At 35.9% G+C, this 23,606-nt stretch overlaps 1 protein-coding gene across 1 annotated transcript in view; it reads right to left on the bottom strand.

Annotated features, from left to right (window-relative positions):
* SEC63 (SEC63 protein translocation regulator) overlaps nt 1-23,606 on the bottom strand; it is a 66,325-nt gene that overhangs the window by 22,991 nt on the left and 19,728 nt on the right. Inside the window, exons 3-12 of the mRNA XM_055433184.2 lie at nt 18,041-18,155; nt 15,977-16,089; nt 9,955-10,016; nt 9,331-9,389; nt 7,852-7,902; nt 6,248-6,356; nt 4,005-4,099; nt 3,777-3,909; nt 2,043-2,135; nt 1,136-1,290 (exon numbers count right to left, since the gene is read on the bottom strand). Coding sequence (XP_055289159.1) covers nt 1,136-1,290; nt 2,043-2,135; nt 3,777-3,909; nt 4,005-4,099; nt 6,248-6,356; nt 7,852-7,902; nt 9,331-9,389; nt 9,955-10,016; nt 15,977-16,089; nt 18,041-18,155 — 985 coding nt within the window. The remainder of the gene's footprint in view (nt 1-1,135; nt 1,291-2,042; nt 2,136-3,776; nt 3,910-4,004; nt 4,100-6,247; nt 6,357-7,851; nt 7,903-9,330; nt 9,390-9,954; nt 10,017-15,976; nt 16,090-18,040; nt 18,156-23,606) is intronic.

The following is a 23,606-nucleotide window of genomic DNA, read 5'->3' as shown; positions in this document are numbered from 1 at the left end:
GGGACATGACTTTGAGCAAGTTCCAGGAGTTGGTGATGGGACAGGGAAGCCTGGCGTGCTGCAGTCACAAAGAGTCGGACAGGACAGAGTGACTGAACTGAAGTGATGCAATATTCTCATTCTTGTTATTCTCTACATATAGCTGTTACTGCAGTAATACCAATCCTGGCTAAATGAATACCAAGGAGAAGGTTTTTTAATTTCTGAGTATTTGGTGCCAGTTATTAATTTTTACTTTTACAGATAGGGATTAGATCGAGGCATTTGAAATGCCTGCTTTTGAATTCTGAAGTTTTCAATTATGACTTTAAATGTGATCAAATTGAAAAGAGCAACACACTTACTTGAGAGAGGAGTGCTAAGATACAAATTTCTAATATACATTTATTAATTTTACCTTACTACTATCAAGTCCAATGTCTATCTTCTGTCCTCTAATACATACAAAGTGATGTTTAAAATTATAATTTCATTCCATTTTTTCCATATTTCCTCAAGTTTTTCATTTATACACATTTTTTGCTAGGTCTTAAGATTCATTCTCATAATCTATATACAGACTATTATTTCTAAATAATTATCTTTATATGATCTACTTATATACTGAATGCTTAATTTTTTTGTTCATAATCAATAAACTACTGCTCAAGCTTTAAGCCATTAATGAAATAAATGAAAAGTATACCGTGCATTTTTACACAGTACATTTATTTTTGGCAACGTAAAGAACAAAGTGTTAACTGCTATAATTTTGACCCCTCCAAAGTAGTAAGATCATTTCAGTAGTATTAATAAAATGTTATAAAACAGCTACCTATTCACGAAAGTGTTAACAGAATCACTTGAGGCATAGTTTTAGAATGCTTGAAACATTGCAAATCTAAGATGTTCATAGTAACCACTTCTAGAAAAATTTTCATCCACGTTACCTTTAAGTGACATGACAAATTGCTTAAAACAAGATGGGGAACACGTGTACACCTGGGGTAGATTCATGTCGATGTATGGCAAAACCAATACAATAATGTAAAGTAATTAGCCTCCAATTAAATAAATTTTAAAAAAAAGGTATTCAGGACAAAAATAAATAAAAGTTATAGAAAAAAACAAACAAAAAAATAAAGTGGCAAATTACCTTTTTATGATTAGAAACTCTTCTAAGATTGTCTTCTTCAATGTGAGGGAGCTGCAGAAGGGGAGACTTAAATTGCTGAAGGCCTTGCACAGCCATCTGGGAAAGCTTCATGCAGTTTTCAAGGGATGCCAAAGTTGGAGCACGAAACTCCCTTTCTTAGAAAGAACAGGAGGAAAAGCAAAAATAGGGCTGGACTATTTATATGTTCAGAGTACACAATTCATAACAAACACAAATCCATATGAACATCCTTAACACCTCAAATTTTATGATCACAGTGTTGACTTTCCTTTAAAAGTTACTGGATAAGACACAGAAAATATACAAACTTGGTCAAATGTACAATAACCATCAACAACCATTGATTGTAATAAAAAATTCATTGCACCACTTCCAAAACCAGTAAACCATAAGACATTTTTGGTATTAAGAACATACTGATGTCATGCCACAAAATGACATCATCCATAATAACAAAACACAACCACTCCCTGCTTTTTTAAGGGTCTCTTTCCATTACAAACCATAAACTCCCTTGTTCTTTTTTCCCTTTTTTCCCTTCATGCAAAAAACACTACATGTCAGATGAATCATCATTACAGCACTTAAAGAATTATTTCAAACTCATTGTTAACCTAATTCTAAAAATATTCAGAGGAAGAAAAGGGTATTTTAAATCTTCGCAAACAATAAAAAAATAAACAATAAAACAACGGAAAAACTGAATTAAAAAACATAAGTTGTACTTATAGAAAATACAGGAAAAATAAGAAAAACCATAAGCAAAACTGGGAAAGCTGATTCAACTTACAGACAGAAATATATTAGGTTCCCACAAATCTTAAAAGTATAATCTGTACTATACACTTGCAAGAAAAAGTACAATATAATTATGCTTCCTCCTCACCTTCACGGCTCCTGGCCATTATTATTAGTTGGCAGATTACATTAACCATTTCTTGAAGTAGGGCAGGGCATTTTTTCAGCATAAATTGCTGATCTGCAAAACAATAAAACACCTGAAACAAATCATTCTTCTTTTATACTAAAACGTTTTTATTACCTGTAGTCCAAGACTCAAGCTAAATTTAAGTTGTCAAACAAATTTTTCATATGACCTCAGAATTTTATAGGCTGAACACAACTGTTTCTCCTTGGCAGCACCATGTCAAAAAATCAGTCAGAAAACCCTAGCTTAGATTAGATGTTTTAAAGGCAAACTTTTAATATTATGGATTTTGGCTTTATAAATTACTCCCTACCTTTTTTTCTGGTAACAGTCTTAAACTTAATCATAACCTCACTAATTGAAGAACTTCAAAAATTTTCTTCTTGTGCATCTAAGCTTCTATAATTATGGATAAGTCCAAAGACTAAGCCTGAGAATGAATGTCAACTAAATGGAGAGAGAGAGGATAGCAGGAAGGGAGAGAGATTCTGTCACTTATACTGCAGTAACAGTTAACCACTGAGGTCATTCAGTGGGCTTGATAAACTAAAATAAGTTTGTTTCCTGTTCCTTATATAATTGGTAAAAATGGTAAAAATGGCTTCATATCTGTACAGAATATTAGGAACAGAATTACTAGTTACTTTGCAACTTCAATAAACAACGCCTAAATAGTGCACCTTAATTCCATCATATGTAGCCTGTGGTACTATCATTAATCACTGAGCATCAACTGACCTTGTTTTCAAAGGCATTTGATTGCATTATTGGCTTAAAGCAGGGGGAGGGTGGGTTGGTTCATTCAGAAAGAAAATGTATTCCCTAAGGATAATAAATTTCTTTTAAAACTTTCAATTGGAATAATGCAAGTGAAAAGAGATGACACTCAAATTCACAACATTCCTGGAGACACCACAGTCTTAATCTACTGCTTTTTTTTCTTAAAGTAGAATAGATGGCTTCAAGTACTGATGAAGCTTTAAGTAAAGATTAAACAGACATTTTATTGGTAACTACTGCTGGAGTATGGGGAGAAGGCAATGGCACCCCACTACAGTACTCTTTTTCTGGAAACTCCCATGGACAGAGGAGCCTGGTATGCTGCAGTCCATGGGGTCGCAAAGAGTCAGACACGACTGAGCAACTTCACTTTCACTTTTCACTTCATGCATTGGAGAAGGAAATGGCAACCCACTCCAGTGTTCTTGCCTGGAGAATCCCAGGGACGGGGGAGCCTGGTGGGCTGCCGTCCATGGGGTCGCACAGAGTCGGACACGACTGAAGCAACGCAGCAGCAGCAGCAGCTGGAGTATGGTGGTGGTACTAGTGGTGATGACTGAGGTATCTGTTGTGAAATCCATTTTTTCTCCCCGCAAAAAGCTTCAAATTTTTTTTTTAAAGTCATCAGGAATTATTGAATAATCTGCAATTAACTAGACATTTTTCACAGAGTATTCTCTTATCTTGAAATACAACATTTTAACATTTGCCAAATCATTTGACTTACTAAGACCTTCAAAGTATTTGTGAAAGTAATTATGTATGTAGCATATAGATTTGTTTTTAAAAGGTCCTTGAGTAATTATCTGATTGAGCAAAAAAGAACAGTGACAAAAACACTGCACCATGAGGCCTAATTAATTCTACTGCTTTTGTATCACTAAAACCCTACAGACAGTAGAATCAAAATACCTTCTTCAAGGGTCTCAGGAATTTTCATTCTAGCAAGATGAGACAATAAAAGAACTCTGGCCTTCAGGCTATAAGGGCAGGTAAGTGGAGGCTCATTCTTCTTTAAATTAATGCTGCCGATTTCTCTGATGAGCTAGGGAAAATAAAATATTTTAAAAATGTATACTTAATAAAGCATAAACTTTAATATTTAAATGTTTATCAAAGAATTTGGGAGACAGGCCTAACCTGAGGTATTAAAATATTATCTGTTGGTCTGCTTGTGGCATCTTTATTATACTGAGGATCAAATTCAGAGGCTCCAGCCAAAACCATGATAAGACCTAAAACAACAAAAGAAATACAAAGAAAAATAAATTTACTGACCCTTAATCACCCTCCCCAAACGATACCAGATTAATCCTAGAGGGAGGAAGTTTTCTAATCATACACAATGCTAAAATCAATATTAACGGTATAAATTTCTCTTGCAACAAAAGAAACATCTCATTTTTAGAAAGTGTTTATAATACCTATCACAGGTAAATAGAAATACACGTCAAATTAAGGGCCCAGAAGCAACTAGGTGCATTAAAATCACTACAAATAGCATCGGTTTCTAGATGTAATCATGTGTTCCACATAAAATTTCTTTTTTAAAAAGAATCAATTTTTATTGGAGGATAGCTGCTTTACAATGTTGTGTTAGTTTCTACTGTTTAGCAAAGGGAATTAGCTATACGTATACATATATTCCCTCTTTTTTGGATTTCCTTCCCATTTAGGTCACCACAGAACACTGAGTAGGGTTCCCTGAGTTACACAGCAGCAGCAAGTATTCTATGTGACATTACTAACTGCTTTGTGAAAAAAGGGGTTAAAAAGGGTTTCGTGACTCCTCAATGCCATGAGTAATCTAAAATATACTGTAATTTACAAAAATTTTTATTATGGAATTATGGAGGGCTTTGTGGGAATAGTGTTCCTTGAAATACACATGATTTGAGGTCACATATATTAGTGGTATTTTTCTTAGTCTATACAAGCTCTTTAATGACTGGCACTAGAGTTATCAATCTTTACCTTATGGCAGAAAATGCATGCAATGTTCTCACAAAAATCAGGAGAGTATAGAAGTTAAGTGCCTAAACCCTGAAGCTTTCAAGTCCTAGCTGAATGACCTAAGACAATATTATTCACTTCTCTATGGGCCTCAATTTCTTCATATGTGCCTGATATACATAAGCATAGTAATGTGCGTAAGCTATTACTATTACTACCCTCAAATGTTTCAATGAAAACAACGGTTCCTAAGACAGCTATATAAATGGTGCCAGTCCTAAAACCAATGATAACTAACCAAACAAAATTAAATAAAGCTAAACAAAGCTTTTCTGATAGAACTGTGTAAGGCTAAGTACCACCCTCAGAAATGAAACAGCAATCAAGATCACTGATCCAAAAAACATATTAAAACTGGTTACAAACATGAAATATTTTCATAAGGAAGAATGTTTATATATTAATATTTCAACCCAGCACAAAGAAGAGTGTACATGTGCACAAGGGAGGGTAACTTTCACTCATTCCTCAGAAATGAAAGACCTGCTCATTCTTCAGAAATATAAAATCAGCTCACACAGTCATATAATCCTGGGATTATATGATAAATCTCTTTCTCATTACCAAGAGAGTTAATAAAATTGGCAAACACAAAATACGACAAAGTCCACTCAGGTTTTGGAACAACAATGCATCTAGCTATGAAGCACAATTTTAAACTTATGTCCTTTTTTTTAAATGTGTAAGATTTCGACAGAGCAGTGATTCTGAAAGGTAATATAAAGTATTCCAGGGATAAAATTTACAGTGTTAGCTTTATGGGATCAAAGAAAGTATTTAGGGTGTTTCTTTTTATGTCATAATAAATTCTGAAATAAGCCTCTGGGAATGAAATATTTTGGCAAATTTCTTTAAACACTCCTAAGACCTCTACTTATGTTACACCATTAGCATGGTATAATGTACTGGCTTGGGAACCACACTGCTTGAGTTCTATCCTAGCTGTCACTTACTGTGTATCCTTGAGTTCAGTTTCTTCTATAAAATGTGCTTAAAAACAGCAGTTATTTATGGGAGCATACAAAGATTAAATGAGTTAATACATTATAGTGCCTCATAATACTTGGCAACAATAAATACTCATGAAATGTCAGCTGGAATTATTACAAAATCAGTCCACAAGGAGCTTTACCATAAAATCTCTGAAGGGAAAATATATACATATACATACAGTTGAGTGAATGAGAATAACAGAACTACAGATCAAGAAATATGCCAAAGGGTATTAGCATCTTCCTCCAGCTTTAGCTATAATGAACTGAATATCCCTAAAACTAAAAAATGGAACTTCTCCAATTGAATACATATACCAATTCCACATAAATGACTCAGAAAACAATTTACTATCGCAGTTACTTAAATTTACTTACGTTTCATATCCATATTTCGAGTTTTATAAACAAAGTAGGTATAAATCTGTGTTGTGCGTATTAGAATCTGGTCTCCACTATAGCGTATTGAGCGATACCACCAAGAGCCCTAAGACACAAAATTTAACAAGGAAAAGAGCATGAAAACCACCATAAATGTTAACTTTGATGCAGGGTGTTTATGGTCAAATTTTCTAAATGTTCATAAACCAATAAAAATACCTGCTCTTTAGAACAAATACCTTTACTATATATTTCATCTTTGGAGAAGGAAATGGCAACCCACTCCAGTATTCTTGCCTGGAGAATCCCATGGACAGAGGAACCTTGCGGGCTACAGTCCATGGGGTCGCAAGAGTCGGACACGGCTGAGTGACTTTCACTTCACTACTTCACTATATATTTCATATGATTTATCTGGCAAGTATTTATGCTGCTGCTGCTGCGTCGCTTCAGTCGTGTCCGACTCTGTGCGACCCCATAGACGGCAGCCCACCAGGCTCCCCCGTCCCTGGGACTCTCCAGGCAAGAACACTGGAGTGGGCTGCCATTTCCTTCTCCAATGCATCAAAGTGAAAAGTGAAAATGAAGTCGCTAAGTTGTGTCCGACTCTTAGTGATCCCACGGACTGCAGCTTACCAGGTTCCTCCGTCCATGGGATTTTCCAGGCAAGAGTACTGGAGTGGGATGCCATTTCCCTCTCCAATTTATGCTTCATGATGCCTAAATACCAGCCTATATCATTACATATATATGATTAAAAGATTTAAGTTTCAACTAGAAATTGTTTACAGACAAAACAGGAATGAAACAACCCATTGCTATAAGCACCAACTTGGTTTCTGACACATGGCATGTCTTCAATAAATGTTTGACAAATAAGTGTAAGGGCAATTTTACAGTTGATATACTACTTTCAGTCACATTATTCCATACAACTGGATTCTAACACAACAATCCTATGAAGAAAGCAAGAAAGATTAATTATAAGCCTCACTACAGGACTCATAGGAACCCTAAGATCAGTAAGACCACCACCAGTCATGAAGGTAATAAACAATAAAATCTTAAACATTATGGTATCTCTATATTTGGGGTCGCAAAGAGTCAGACACGACTGAGTGACTGAACTGATGCAGCTGCTTTTAAAAATGAGGTTGTTCTACATGTTTCATTCGTGTATGAAGCAAAAAAGTCACAGGACAATATATATAGTAAGATCACATTTTTTAAAATGTGTATATACATTTAATGCATAGAAAAAGATCTGAAAAGGAAATCAACAAACTTAGCAGTGATTATCTCCAACAGAGAAATGGAACTGGGGGAGGTGGTGACCGAAGGCTTTCATTTTAAATTCTAAATATATCTGTATTATCTCATTTGTGTGTAACTTTTGAATCATAGGAGACACATTTTAACACATTAAAGTGATGCCACCTTTAGAAGACCTTAAAGGATAGCTGAATATAAAATTCTATAACTCAAGGATTAATGGATTATGGATTATATTCTAACACAAATTACGATCTTATAAGGAGACCCCAAACCATGCCACCCACTCTCTTCCCTAAAAAATGTTAATAAAAAGAGCTGGAACTTACCACAACAACTGGAAGGATAACCATGAATGCCAAGCCATATACAAGTAAAACCTTGAATTGAAAAGGAGGAAAAAAAAAGACCATTTCTTCATGAGGTAAATCACAACATCCATGGACACTTATTTTGAGGCTTACATGGAGGAGGCACTATTAAAAGCACATCTTATGTATTTAATTTAATCCTTACTTTCAAACTCTATGAGGAAGGTACCATTATTATTTTCTTTTTGCAGATAGGGAATCTGCAGCATATATAGTCATCCCTCGGTATCTGAGGGGAACTGGTTTCAAAACCCCCAAGGATACCAAAATTCAGGGATGCTCAAGTCCTTTATATAAATTGGTGGTAACAGAGTATCCAGGGATGTGAAACATGCTGATAGGGAGAGCCAACTTCAGTTGACCTTGAGCAATGTGGGGGCTGGGGGACCAACTTCCTTGCAGTGGAAAATCCACATATAACTTTACATTTTCCACATATAACTTTACAGCTGGCCTTCCATATTGTGGCTCTGCATCCATGGATTCAACCATGGATTGTGGAGTACTGTAGTCTGTATTTATTAGGGAAAAAAAATCATATATAAGTGGACCTACACAGTTCAAGCCCGTATTGTTCAAGGGTCATCCACATCTTAGCAAGTGGTTAGTGCCTTGGAAATAAATGATAGAACCTGGTTTCTTTGCCTCAATATCAAACAGAACATATAATGCTGTTTGCAGGTAATTTCCATTGGTATGATTTCTGTCCTACTACTTAATCCCAAATCTGGTAGCTAACAATCTTTCTCTTCTCTAGTATTCCCTCAACATGCTTATATACAACTATATACCCTGGAAGAAAACATGTAAATAAATAGCCATAAAATGACACTAAATAGCCATTTTCAAAACAAATGACAGACTGTAAGGATTGTAACAAATGTTACAAATGACAGACTGGTTTTTATTGCTTTAAAGATAGCTCCTATGTAATTATTATCAAGAAAGCAGAAGTAGGGAATTTCTAAATAACAAGGTAATTTCTGACGTTTTAAGAGTTGCAGCCTCTCTGAAGTCTGATCATCCTGCTGCCCCTTAAAGTACCATATAGAATACATACCATTATGTTAGGACACATTAAAATTAATTTAGCTTGGATAAATGCGGAATATAGGGTAATTTAAATTTTGAGTACTACTTAGGGATAAATGTCAACACCATAAGAAACAGTAGTTCCCTAAACCAAGGGTAGGAACCAATCAGAAACTACCTCCAAAAGAAATTGCCACAACTTGAAGGTTCTAAAACTACACTAGAGTACACTCCCCCAGACCGCAAGGTAATAATAAGAACCAATTCTTTTCTCCATTACGTAAAAAGTTTCCATAATACACAGTTAAATTAGAAACAGTATACTGGAATTTTCTTTGTAATGTTATCTTTATATTACCAAGATATATCTAACACATTATCATGTGTCTTATTAAGGGTACTCACCAATATTGAATTTTTCTGGTCAACGATCCAAGCTGGGAGGGCAATTCCAAAGCTTGTGGCTGAAACAGGAAGAATATTTTTGAAGAGTCTGCACTTCCAGTTTCATTTATTTATATCCCTAAATTCTACCACCTTGTCACTTCCAAAAAACTTTAAGATTATCTTACTATGTGTGTCTCATACACAAAAGCTGATGTGATATGGTTTATATCTGAAACTTCAAATTTTTCCCAAAGAAAAAAAAATTGAAGTACATGAATTCCTTCTTCTCAGAACACTTAAATCCATTTACATGTCTTGAGTTTATGTAAACACTATGAATATATGGGAAAATGTTTAGTCAGTAAAGAAAAAACAGATTTTTCATCCTATTTTTATCAACCGCTAACTGGAAATAATGAATGATGATAGTGACTACTCTTCTCATCAAATCAAAGATCTTTCCAATTAATCTCTAGAAAAATTAAGTAAAGGAAGATCAATTTACGTATCCATTTAACTCTGTGCGGTTGTAATCTTTCTATTCACAAACTAAGAAAATCAAAACATTCTTTTAAATCTAACATTTTCATAATATACGTAATACCTTAACCCCAGTATTTTGTTAATCATCATTTACCACACCTTGAGGCCCATCTGGATTTCCAAATTCTTCCCAATTTTTCCGGGATTCTTCATCAGTTAAACTAGCATAAAAAGAACAAAGGTGCAAAATTAGAAAACCATATCTGAAAAATAAGTACTCAACTACACAAACTCCATTAACCAACCAACTCATTTCTTAAATAATTTCAGAGAATCAAGAAAAATCCTCTGAAATCTGAATAAAAATAGGGATAGGTAAGGAAGGAATTCAGCATTAACAAAAAATGCTAATTAATGAGCCTGGATACAAATTCTCAGTTGGCCCAAGAGTTCTCAAGTTTAGCCAATTCAAGACAGAAGATCAAACTTTAAAGGCTATTACATTTTCTAAGGAGGCAGGCAGAATTAGACGTGACATTTTTTCCATCTTGAGTGTATAAGATTTATTTCCCAAAATTTTTTCAATGGGCATGCTTTTATTTTAATAATGATATATACCTATCTTTTAAATATTAACTTAATATACAATTAATAAGAATCCCTGAAAAACTTGCACCACATTCTGAAAGAAAAAAATAAATAACACCTATAAAATTCCACTGCTGTGGTAAAGGTCATTTGCACTGTGCTGAGATCACAATTTACTCCTAAGAAAAGTTCCAGGAAGACTAGGCAAATACCTGCTAAAGCAACAGCTTCCTAACACAGGCAATATGAGAGACAGTGATTTTTTTTAAATACGTAAACATAAATATAACCCATGACCTGGGCAATGGCTCAAGGCACGGGGTAAGAGTAGCTTTATTCTAGGTCCTGGCATAGATGTTTTTTTTAAAAAAAAAAACATTAAAAGACTCTTTCCTTCAGAAACTTTACAATGTTGTTAAGGAGACAAGGCAGTCAAAAACATACAAAAATGACCAATAACATAATAAGGAAGACATTCTTACAGACCTATTGGCAAAAGATTATGTTTATGTTCAACCCTAATTTTAGCCAAAGATGGAGAAGCTCTATATAGTCAGCAAAAACAGACCTGAAGCTGACTGTGGCTCAGATCATGAACTCCTTATTGCAAAATTCAGACTTAAATTGAAGAATGTAGGGAAAACCACTAGATCATTCAGGTATGACCTAAATCAAATCCCTTACGATTATACATACAGTGGAAGTGATAAATAGACTCAAGCAATTAGATCTGACAGAGAGTGCCTGAAGAACTATAGAAGGAGGTTCATGACATTGTCCAGGAGGCAGTGATCAAGACTATCCCCAAGAAAAAGAAATGCAAAAAAGCAAAAAGTTTGTCTGAGGAGGCCTTACAAATGGTTGAAAAAAGAAGAGAAGCTAAAAGCAAAGGAGAAAAAGAAAGATATACCCATCTGAATGCAGAATTCCAAAGAACAGCAAGGAGAGATTAAGAAAGGCTTTCTCAGTGATCAATGCAAAGAAACAGAGGAAAATAATAGAATAGGAAAAACTAGAGATCTCAAGAAAATTAGAGATACCAAGGAAACATTTCATGCAAAGATGGGCTCAATAAAGGACAGAAATGGCATGGACCTAACAGAAAAAGAAGATATTAAGAAGAGGTGGCAAGAGTACACAGAAGAACTATACAGAAAAGATCTTCAGGACCCAGATAACCAAAATGGTGTGATCACTCACCTAGAGTCAGACGTCCTGGAACGCAAGGTCAAGTGGGCCATAGGAAGCATCACTATGAACAAAGCTAGTGGAGGTGATGGAATTCCAATTGAGCTACTTCAAATCCTAGAAGATGATTCTGTTAAAGTGCTACACTCAATATGCCAGCAATTTGGAAAACTCAGCAGTGGCCACAGGACTGGAAAAGGTCAGTTTTCATTCCAATCCCAAAGAAAGGCAATACCAAAGAATGTTCTACTACTGCAAAATTGCACTCATCTCACACGCTAGCAAAGTAATGTTCAAAATTCTCCAAGCCAGGCTTCAACAGCATGTGGACCATGAACTTTCAGATGTTCAAGCTGGATTTAGAAAAGGCAGAGGAACCAGAGAAAAAATAGCCAACATTCTCTGGATCATCAAGTTCCAGAAAAACATCTACTTTCGCTTTTATTGACTACGCCAAAGCCTCTGACTGTGTGGATGACAACAAACTATGGAAAATTCTTAAAGAGATGGGAATACCAGACCACCTGACCTGTCTCCTGAGAAATCTGTATGCAGGACAAGAAGCAACAGTTAGAACCAGACATGGAACAACACACTGGTTCCAAATTGGGAAAGGAGTACGTCAAGGCTGTATATTGTCATCCTGCTTCTTTAACTTATAAGCAGAGTACATCATGAGAAATGCCAGGCTAGATGAAGCACAAGCTGGAATCAAGATTGCTGGGAGAAATATCAATAACCTCAGATACGCAGATGACACCACTGTTATGGCAGAAACAGAAGAAGAATTAAAGAGCCTCTTGATCATAGTAAAAGAGGAGAGTCAAAAAATTGGCTTAAAACTCAACATTCAGAAAACTAAGATGATGGCATCTGGTCCCATCACTCCATGGCAAATAGATGGGCAAACAATGGAAACAATGACAGACTTTATTTTTGGGGGCTCCAAAATCACTGCAGATGGTGACTGCAGCCATGAAATTAAAAGATGTTTGCTCGTTGGAAGAAAAGCTATGCCAAACCTAGACAGCATATTAAAAAGCAGTGACATTACTTTACCAATGAAGGTCTGTCTAGTCAAAGCTATGGTTTCTCCAGTAGTCACGTATGGATGTGAGAGTTGGACTATAAAGAAAGCTGAGCACCGAAGAATTGATGCTTTTAAACTGTGGTGTTGGAGAAGACTCATGAGAGTCCTGTGCAATGCAAGGAGATCCAGCCAGTCAATCCTAAAGGAAATCAGTCCTGAATATTCACTGGAAGGATTGAAGCTGAAGCTGAAACTCCAATACTTTGGCCACCTGATGCGGAGAACCAACTCATTGGAAAAAACCCTGATGCTGGGAAAGATGGCAGGCAGGAGGAGAAAAGGACAACGAAGGATTAGATGGTTGGATGGCATCACTGATGCGATGGACTTGAGTTTGAGTAGCTCTGGGAGTTGGTAATGGACAGGGAAGCCTGGCGTGCTGCCATCCAGGGAGTCAGACACGACTGAGCTAAACTGAATTTTAGCCATATTTTAATTTCCCAGAACATATGTACCTAAGATACAATATACTTTCTATTTAATAAAGCTCCAAGTTGAGAGAAAGAATGCAGAAGTGCCTTAATAAAACTGCAAATTTTTTCAATGATTTGAAAATATTTTTACACTTATCAATTTGGTCACTTACAAAAACGAGCACCTTGACATCTTTAGTCCTTATTCAACTGTAACTTCACTTACACTATTTACCTAAGGTCACAGTAAAATACAAGAGTCAAGGAAAGGCATTATTAGACTGCAAGTTAATAAGGAGTGGTGCTAAGATTCTTTTCTGCTAAGGAAGGGATATTTCTCAAAAACGTTTGCCTTGGTTTCCCTGTATAATTGTCCACTTCATCAAGAGCTTTAGCTATTGTTTCTTTTAATTTTCTGTCTCCTAATCAGATTCTTTTTCCCAAAATAATTATCTCATTCCTTTCTGCCTTTCTAATGATGACAGGAACATAAACTGTTCTGTTCTCTATTCAATGCCCTCAGATTTGCAAAATAAAGCACAGTTCACATCAAAGAAGCATTTGATTTTTCAACCTGCACACACATCTGATTAAAATTTCATTAACTCATTCATTAAACCAGTCTGTGTACAACTGTTGTGTAACCAGTCTGTATAGTCAAAGGAATTATCAATTTTTTAAAAAGTCAGTTTAAGAAAGCAACTGATTTTTTGCTATTTATTACTACTTCAGTATAATATCATTTCTAAGACTTCAATAACTTAGAAGCTGTGTGATTTCAGTATAATTTATATATAATAAGCTCACACAACACCACTGGTACTAATGTAATATTTTTTTTAATTCTAGGAGAGTCAAGTTTCCTAAACATGATTATATTCCTTGACTTTTAGGGTGGGAGGTTATATCATAAAAGGTGGGAGGTTATATCATAAACCCTATTAGGAATCTAAATCTAATGAAATCTATGCCCCTCTTGTCCTGGAAAAAAAAATGCACATTTACAAATACACATAAATTCTGTACACTGTTTTAGGGACCTCAGATTATAAATCTGAATCCAGAGAATATCTTCACTAAATTATATATGAGTGGCCTGAGTTGGCTATTCACAGCTAAGTTATGTATTCATATGTAAGAATACATGCAAACATAGGTTGTAAAAATTAAAATAGTTTTAAGGATGTTAATTCATGCTGCCCATGTGTTTGTTAAAAATAATTTAAACACAGGTTCTACACCCAAAAGTAAAATCCCAACTGTATTCAGAAAAATGAATCAGAGAATTCATAAATTGGCCTAATTCCTCAAAAATAACCATACCTCCTTTACTTTAAGTAACAATCTGGTCTGAAGAAATAGGAATGACCCACTTATTTATTATAATGAGCAAATAAGGGGAGAGAAACTAGCTTAAATAACCAAGGCAAATTCTGAAAAACTCTAGATCAAAGTCTATAACTGCATTCCCCAAGTTGCTTGAAATATGTATCTTAGGCTACTAGAGTTATACATAAGACAGCAGGTTCAATTCAATGACTCAAACCTATTACATACATATTCAATAAAATGTACCCTTTTAACTAATCTAGTTATACTTGTACAAGTTACAATAAATCAAGAGTTATGGGTACCGTAATCATTTTACTTCTTCATCTGCCTGATAGACACTATTTTAGACCCTTTACATACAAAACACTCTACATCATGATCATGTAACTGAGTTAAAACCAAAGGCCACATATTATTCTTCAATACTTTTTAGAATAGTGACCATACATAATAAAATCAGATTTCCAGTAACCTGAGAACAAAATCACGACCTTGAAAATGTTACAATACCTGAAAACTAAGGGGGGAAAAATAACTGTACCAAAAACACTAAAATTAAAAATACTAATTAATCTTGGCTATCTGACCTCTGGAAATCTTCAGTTCTTAAATGACCTGAAGACAGCAACTAAGGCATTGTAATATCTGTGCAACAAGGGTAAATGCGTGAAGGAGACACTGAAAAAAGGGGGAAAGAACACACCAACTGAAAGACAGCAATCTGGAGAACATCTGCTGTGTAGCAGAGAAAATGTAGAGCACACTTCAGAAGCTCCTGCCAGTCCTGCTTTATTACAGAGTCATATTCACACAGAAAACACCCAAAGGATGGTGGGGGGCGGTGTAGAAAGAAAGGAGACACGGTCAATATGCTTCTATTAGGCACAAAAATGCACAAGACAGGATTTCCCAAACTTTGGTCATTCATATTCCACTTTCACAGCCTGCTTATATCTGCATATTCTATTATTTATATTTTTTAAGTTAGCTTACAAAATTGTACATTACTGAGTTTTCCTCAAAAAACAGATAACATCTTGTCCGTATTTTACTCTTTAATTCAACATAAGGGTTGTGTGGGATATACCTATCATAATTCCTGAAGAATCCAGCTACCTTTTTATCTCCTGCAGTATTAACACCCAAGAAATAACTAAATTTTATATCCTCCATCCTATTTTTCCAAAAATTAAACTCATCTTTAAATAGTTTAAATGAAACAAGCTATAATGTTTGTATGCTTATTTAAAAGAACTAGATCCAGCCTAATAAAAAGCCTAGAAATGAAAGCGAAGTGTTAGTATATCCTCTTCTAATCAGTATGCTTTGAAAATAGCTCAATTAACATATCACTTACTACTTAATCAACTCACATGGCAAAAGCACTACTGTGAGTTACTTAAAATTAAGGTTTAGCTAAATTACCCCTGCAGGGGTTATCAGGAAGTTCCATAGAAGACTCAACATATGAGGTCAACACTTGAAAAAAGTATATGACAATTATTTTACTGATTATTATTTTATTCCAATAGAAAACTTAAAAAAGTATAACAAGTCCTAAAATACTTACGCTGCATAAGCTTTTGCTATTCTCATGAACATAACTTCATCACCTCCTTTATCTGGATGATATTTAAGAGACAGCAAACGATACTGTTTCTTAATCTCTGCTACAGTTGCCCCCTAAAAGAAAAGGCTTTCTTTTAGTAAAAATAAGCAGACTACTGTAAAACATAATCCATCCCATTCTGAACTTAAAATATGGAACTACTCAATATTTTCAGAAAATGAAGTTTTCATCCTATATATCTTGTCCTATAAATTTTACTCACATATTTTTAAGTAAAAATATTTATGCTGTCCAATATATTTTATTTTACTGAGCATATAACTATATGCCAGACATATAGATGATTTGAGATTGATAATATATGAATGCCATTTAGATAAAATAAAATGACAGAGAAGTTTAAATATCAAAGAATGATCAAGTTAATTAATTCTGGCTGAAAAAAAAGTCAAAGGTTAACCTCTAAGAAATAATCTGAAGACTCTCTGGTTTCATCTGTTTGACATTTTAATATTAAGTAACTTAGTAAGTTTATCTTAGTTGTTTCCTGCTGCTGCTGCTGCTAAGTCACTTCAGTCGTGACCGACTCTGTGTGACCCCATAGACAGAAGCCCACCAGGCTCCCCCTTCCCTGGGATTCTCCAGGCAAGAACACTGGAGTGGGTTGCCATTTCCTTCTCCAAGTTGTTTCCTAATTAGCTTCAATTTCTATTCATCAATTTTTCACATTGATTTTTTTTTTATGGCATTAAATTGTCCCCAAACCTTTAAAACTTAAAATATCTCTCTTGATGACCATGATCATCACAGTAAGAAAATTCAGATGGTATGCAAACTTTTCTTCTACAAAGCAGAAAACCAGAAGATAAATACACTCCTTACTTTGCATTATATGAATCTCTGGCTCAAGCCATCTACTGAGCAGAGACAAGAAATAAAAGCAAGCAGTATGGGGGAGAAATGGAAAGAGCACTAGGTTCAGCTTGTTTACGAAGAAGTTATGGGACCCTAGACAAGACACAGATTTTCCGGGCCTCATTTTCTCCATCAGAAGAAAATGCTAGATGATCTCTAGCATACATTTCAGTTCTAACTTGCCACAGATAAATTTAAAAGACTAATTTTCTACTTAGACCCATCAATCAAGTTCAATTAAGAAAGTCACCTAACACTGTAAAGCAACTATACTCCAATAAAAACTAATTTTTAAAAAATGTTAAAGAAAAAAAAAGAGAAAGTCACCTAACAGATACATTCCAGGTTAATCTGAATTTCTATGACAAAGCTACCAGTTCTTTTCAACATACTGCCTTGCTGCTGCTGCTGCTGCTGCTAAGTCGCTTCAGTCATGTCCGACTCTGTGCGACCCCATAGACGGCAGCCCTCCAGGCTCCCCGTCCCTGGGATTCTCCAGGCAAGAACACTGGAGTGGGTTGCCATTTCCTTCTCCAATGTGTTAAAGTGAAAAGTAAAAGTGAAGTCGCTCAGTCGTGTCCGACTCTTAGCGACCCCATGGACTACAGCCCACCAGGCTCCTCCATCCATGGCATTTTCCAGGCAAGAGTACTGGAGTGGGGTGCCACTGCCTTCTCCATACTGCCTTCAGTTCAGTTCAGTTCAGTTCCATTCAGTCGCTCAGTCGTGTCCGACTCTCCGCGACCCCATGAATCACAGCACGCCAGGCCTCCCTGTCCATCACCAACTCCCGGAGTTCAGGGTCCTATCCAACTAACATAAATAAACCTACTGGTTCTGACTTTGCATTAAACTAATCTTAGAAATGTCTTTGAAAAATATACTAACTTCTCATCTCCAAATATTTTTACATTTTAGCAATTACAAACCAACTCTTAATAGGATGGTAATCAACATCTGTAGCTTCAAAAACATATATATATATTATATATATATATATATGCATTAGAATAGTAATTGATTAGGTATCTTTTTAACTGATCAGAGTCTGATTTCTTTAGGCACAACTCAATTTCTTTTAGGCTGTGGGCCTACAGTATTTTGAAGGGATCATTAAACAAATGTACATTATATAAAAATACTACTTACGGGATCTAAATTTAATACTTCATAAGGATTGTATTCTTGATATTCTCGGTCTGTTTTGGAAACTTTGTATGCAAGGAATAAGAACAATGCCCATCCTGCAAGAAGAACTATTTTCCTGTTGAGAAAAAACATAAGTGAAATATAAGTAAATACAACTCTTTGGGTTTCCTTTAGATTCTAAAGACATTTTGGCAAGACCAAGTCACACTGACTTAAATTAGTGCTATTGACTTAAATTCTGTAACCACTGGGTTGTAAGATAAAATAATGACAGTGTCTTTATGCCCCTTTGAATTCTCTAGAATCTAGCAGTGCCTGGCATGTAATATTCTCTCAGTTCCTATTTGCAGAATTTTAAGTATGAAGTTAATTCAACTCTCATTTACTGGACGCATTGCTGCTGCTGCTAGTTAGATCAAATATATTAATACCTACTATTCAGTTAACCATTTAATGTAAAAAAGAATTGCTCTTGACCTCACAATTACACTTATAGTAAGATAAACTACAAAAAATAATTGGTCAATTGTGCAAGATAAGGAGCCTTAAGTAGTCTTGTTTACCATAACAGTAAAAATTTGGAAACAAACTTAATGTCCATTTATTGGGAACTAATTAAATCATTCATAGGAGACTAATTAAATAAACCAAGATAAAGCCACAAAATGGAACATTTTTAGCTAACAAATACAGAAAGACATGTGGGCTTCCCAGATGGTTCAATGGGTAAAGAATTCGCCTGCAATTCAGGAGACACTGGAGACTCAGGTTCCATCCCTGGGTTGGGAAGATCCCCTGGAGGAGGAATGGCAAGCCACTCCAGTATTCTTGCCTGAAAAATCCCATGGACACAAGTGCCTGGCGGACTACAGTCAAAAGGGTCACAAAGAGTCAGATGCAACAGAGCACGATAGAAAGATGTGCACTACAGGTTTAAAAAAATATATAAAAGAACATACAGTTTGGGGGGAAAAATAATTTCTTTCTACTTCAGTATGTTCTATTTAATAAAAATATCTTAAAAATTGATATTACCAGTGTTGGAGAAGCTAAGGTAAAAAGGAACTCTCATACAATGTACACTCTGATGGAATATCTGGCAATAAGGTTATCAAAAGCCCTAAAGAACTATGTACCTTTTAAACTATCAATCTACTCCACTTCAAGAAATTAAGAAGCAAATAAACTAAAACCAAGTTTATAAAGTATAAGGGTGGCAACAGATATAATTAATACCTGAAAACACATATAAATGTCCATCAGTAGGGTACTGAACAGATCAGTAACAGTACATCTATAGAGAAATGCTATCCAGACCCTAAAAATACTTGCTGTGGAAGATTCTCTACTTTGCAGTGTTAAAATAGAAAAGCAGACTTCAAAGCTGTATGTACACTGTAATCCTATTTTTTTTAAATAAAGTTTATTATAAATAAAAATATAAAAGGAAAATCATCTTAATGGTGTTTATCTTTAAGTGATGAAATGGAATAATTTTTATTTTTTATATGTTTTGTATCACAATCTGTTATATTAGATAGGAACTGTTAAACAAAGACATAAATGAATCATACGAATCCTAATCAAACAAACCGAAGTGATCTGTTTTCAAACACAAAAAGAAAACATTTCATGCATTTAAGCTCTCTTGATAGAAACATAGCTTAAAACATGTTTATTTGGACTGAGTTTCTCAGGCCCAGTTCCAACCTACCTCTTTACTTTTATCACCCTAGTTTTTCAAACAAAATCAATCACCACCTCCCAAAGTTCCCTAAGTTTTTCCATCATCATGCTTTTGCTCTCCTGGGTCTGTCTACCTAGAATTCCCATTCTTCATTTCTGCATATCCAAACTGTACTCATCCTTCAATACTCAACTCAAATTATCTACCTAATCCATAACCGCTGTCAAGATGATCAACAGGAAGACCATGATTACAGTCACAAAGAAACATAAACCATGACCCTTTTCCTCTGGCTCATTGCAAACTCCTTGAGCATGTGGACAGGATTTTATACTCAGTTCTGACTAACCTCAGAGTAACAAACACAGATGGCACTCAGATGCAAATTTCGTTCTACCTGGACAAATCAATGTTCTAAACCTTATTAAAGGGCATAATACTGGAAGCTGCCTTCCACATGCCCACAGACAAAGAATACCTAGAATATTTCCAGTTTTACCCGCCTATCCAGTGATAGGCTCTGGAACAAAACTACCTTAAGTCAAATCCTAGTTTTACCCCTTATTACCTAAGAAATCTTGGCAAGTTGCTTAGCTCAGTTTCCAATTTCTAGAGTGGGTCTGAGAATTAAGTAAGATTAGGTATGTAAAGAAGAAAGGGAAAGATACACCCAATTGAATGCAGAGTTCCAGAGAATAGCAAGAAGAGACAAGAAAGCCTTCTTAAGAGAACAATGCAAAAAACAGAGAAAAACAATAGAATGGGAAAGACTAAAAATCTCTTCAAGAAAATTGGATACACCAAAGGAACATTTCATGCAAAGATGGGCACAACAAAAGACAGAAACAGCAAGACCTAACAGAAGCAGAAGAGGTGGCAAGAATACACAGAACTGTACAAAAAAGGTCTTAATGACCTGGATAACCATGACGGTGTGGTCACTCACCTAGAGCCAGACATCCGGGAGTGAGAAGTCAAGTGGCCCTTAGGAAGCATTACTACAAACAAAGCAAATGGAGGTGATGGAATTCCAGCGGAGCTTTTTAACAGACTAAAAGATGATGCTGATAAAGTGCTGCACTCAATATGTCAGCAAATTTGGAAAACTCAACAAAGGCCACAGGACTGGAAAAGGTCAGTCTTCATTCCAATCCCAAAGAAAGACAATGCCAAAGAATGTTCAAACTACCACACAACTGTGTTCCTTTCACATGCCAGCAAGGTAATGCTCAAAATCCTTCAAGCTAGGCTTCAATAGTATGTGAACCAAGAACTTCGAGATGTACAAGCTGGATTTAGAAAAGGCAGAGGAACCAGAGATCAAACTGCCAACTTTTGTTGGATCATAGAAAAGCAAGGGAATTCCAGAAAAATATCTGCTTACACTTCACTGACTAAGCTAAAAGCCTTTGACTGTCTGGATCACAACAAACTGTAGAAAATTCTTAAAGAGATGGGAATACTAGACCACCTTATTAGCCTCCTGAGAAACCTACATACAGGCCAAGCAACAGAACCAAACATGAAACAACAGACTGGTTCAAAATTGGAGTATGTCAAAAAAGGAATATGTCAAGTCTGTATATTGTCACCCTCCTTACTTAACTTATATGCAGAGTACATCATGTGAAATGCAGGACTGGATGAAGCACAAGTTGGAATCAAGATAGCCGGGAGAAATATCAACAACCTCAGATATGCAGATGATACCACTCTAATGGCAGAAAGTGAAGAGGAATTAAAGAGCCTCTTGATGAAGGTGAAAGAGGAGAGGTGAAAACGCTGGCTTAAAATTCAACATTCAAAAAACTAACATCATGGCATTTGGTTCCATCACTTTATGACAAACAGAGGGGGGAAAAGTGGAAACAGTGGCATATTTTATTTTTTTGGGCTCCAAAATCACCACAGAGAGCAACTGCAGCCATGAAATTAAAAGATGCTTGCTCCTTGGAAGAAAAGCTATGACAAACCTAGAGAGCATATTAAACAGCAGAGACATCACTTTGCTGACAAAGGGTTTGTATATTCAAAGCTATGGTTTTTCCAGTAGTCATGCATGGATATGAAAGTTGGACGATAAAGAAGGCTGAGTGCTGAAGAACTGATGCTTTCAAATTGTGGTGCTGGAGAAGACTCTTGAGCGTCCTTTGGACAGCAAGGAGATCAAACCAGTCGATCCTAAAGGGAGTCAACCCTGAATTGTAAGGACTGCTGCTGAAGCTGAAGTTTCAATACTTTGGCTACCTGATGCAAAGAGCCGATTCACTGAAAGAGCCTGTTGCTGGGAAAGATTGAGGGCAGGAGGAGAAGGGGGCAACAGAGAATGAGATGGTTGGACGGCATCACTGACTCAATGGACATGAGTCTGAGCAAACTCCAGGAGACAGTGAAGGACAGGGAAGCCTGGTGTGTTGCAGTCGGTGGGGTTGCAAAGAGCCGGACCTGACTTAGTGACTGTACAACAACAACAAAGGTATGTAAAGCACCTAAAAGGCGCTTCACAGATGATAAAATATTCATGGCAGATCTTGGCTGTTACCACTAACTCTTGCCCATGTCTCAGCTCTCAACTAGGACCCCTCACTTACTGAAGAATGCCTTCACTGACTCAAGCCAGTTAAGAGCCCTCCCTCTGTTCTTTCATGGCACCCCAACCCTCCTTTACAACCCTGACTAAACTCTAATATCATCATTTGTTTACTTGCCGGTATTTTGTAACTCACAGTGTATCAGCACCTAGTATAATATTTGACGCATACACAGCACACAGTAACTACTTACTGACTGAATAGTGAAAATAATTTAAAATAGGAGCTTGTGACTCAAAGTCAAAGTTTGCTAATACCCTCAATATGCTAAAGAACATTTTAAATTATATTTTATTTCCACACAAACTTAGTAACTCCACATCTTGTTTTGCCAACTTTCCCAAAAGGCTACAAAGCTCAAAAAACAAAGATAAAAGAGAAACTGAAAACCACTAAAGTAAAATTTTTAAAGCAAACAAGGTTAGAAGACAAAGTGAACGAAATACCTAAAATACACTACAGCCTGTGTTAGACCGCTCTGTGTGCAGCATCTGGCCCTCTGAGCCAAAGGATAAAGGGACGAGCAGAGGTTGACGAGAGAATTCCCAAACTGATGAAAACTGCCACAAACAATAAAAACCATCGTCTGATTTCCTAAGAGCCAAACCAAACGAAGAACCATAACAGATTACTTCATGCTCTGAGCCCAGTTTTTTAAAAGCATGTTTAGCTTCTCTGAAAAAGACAAGCATTTTCCCTACATGTGGCTTCAATAATCAGTCTCCTGTGTTTTTTCTTTAAGCATACCTTAAAAGTCATTTTAGAAGCAACTTCCAGAAATTAATGAAATACATAATGACTACTTAATTTTGAAAGAATGCTTCAGGGTTAAGTAGTAAAAAAACTTTTGATGGTTCCTGACCTTATCCAGGCCTATGCCCCAACCAGTAACGCTGAAGAAGCCGAAGTTGAACAGTTCTATGAAGACCTATAAGACCTTTTAGAACTAACACCCAAAAAAGATGTCCTTTCATTATAGGGGACTGGAATGCAAAAGTAGGAAGTCAAGAAACACCTGGAGTAACAGGCAAATTTGGCCTTGGAGCACGGAATGAAGCAGGGCAAAGGCTAATAAGAGTTTTGCCAAGAGAACGCACTGGTCATAGCAAACACCCTCTTCCAACAACACAAGAGAAGACTCTACACATGGACATCACCAGATGGTCAACACCGATATCAGACTGATTATATTCTCTGCAGCCAAAGATGGAGAAGCTCTATCCAGTTAGCAAAAACAAGACCAGGAGCTGACTGTGGCTCAGATCATGAACTCCTTATTGCCAAATTC

This window comes from Moschus berezovskii, chromosome 10 (genome assembly GCF_049115385.1).
Source record: "Moschus berezovskii isolate FMDL1 chromosome 10, NW_MosBer_1.0, whole genome shotgun sequence".
Lineage (NCBI taxonomy): Eukaryota > Metazoa > Chordata > Mammalia > Artiodactyla > Moschidae > Moschus > Moschus berezovskii.
The sequence above is the reverse complement of the archived record's forward strand: the minus strand, read 5'-3'. Positions and strand labels throughout refer to the sequence as shown.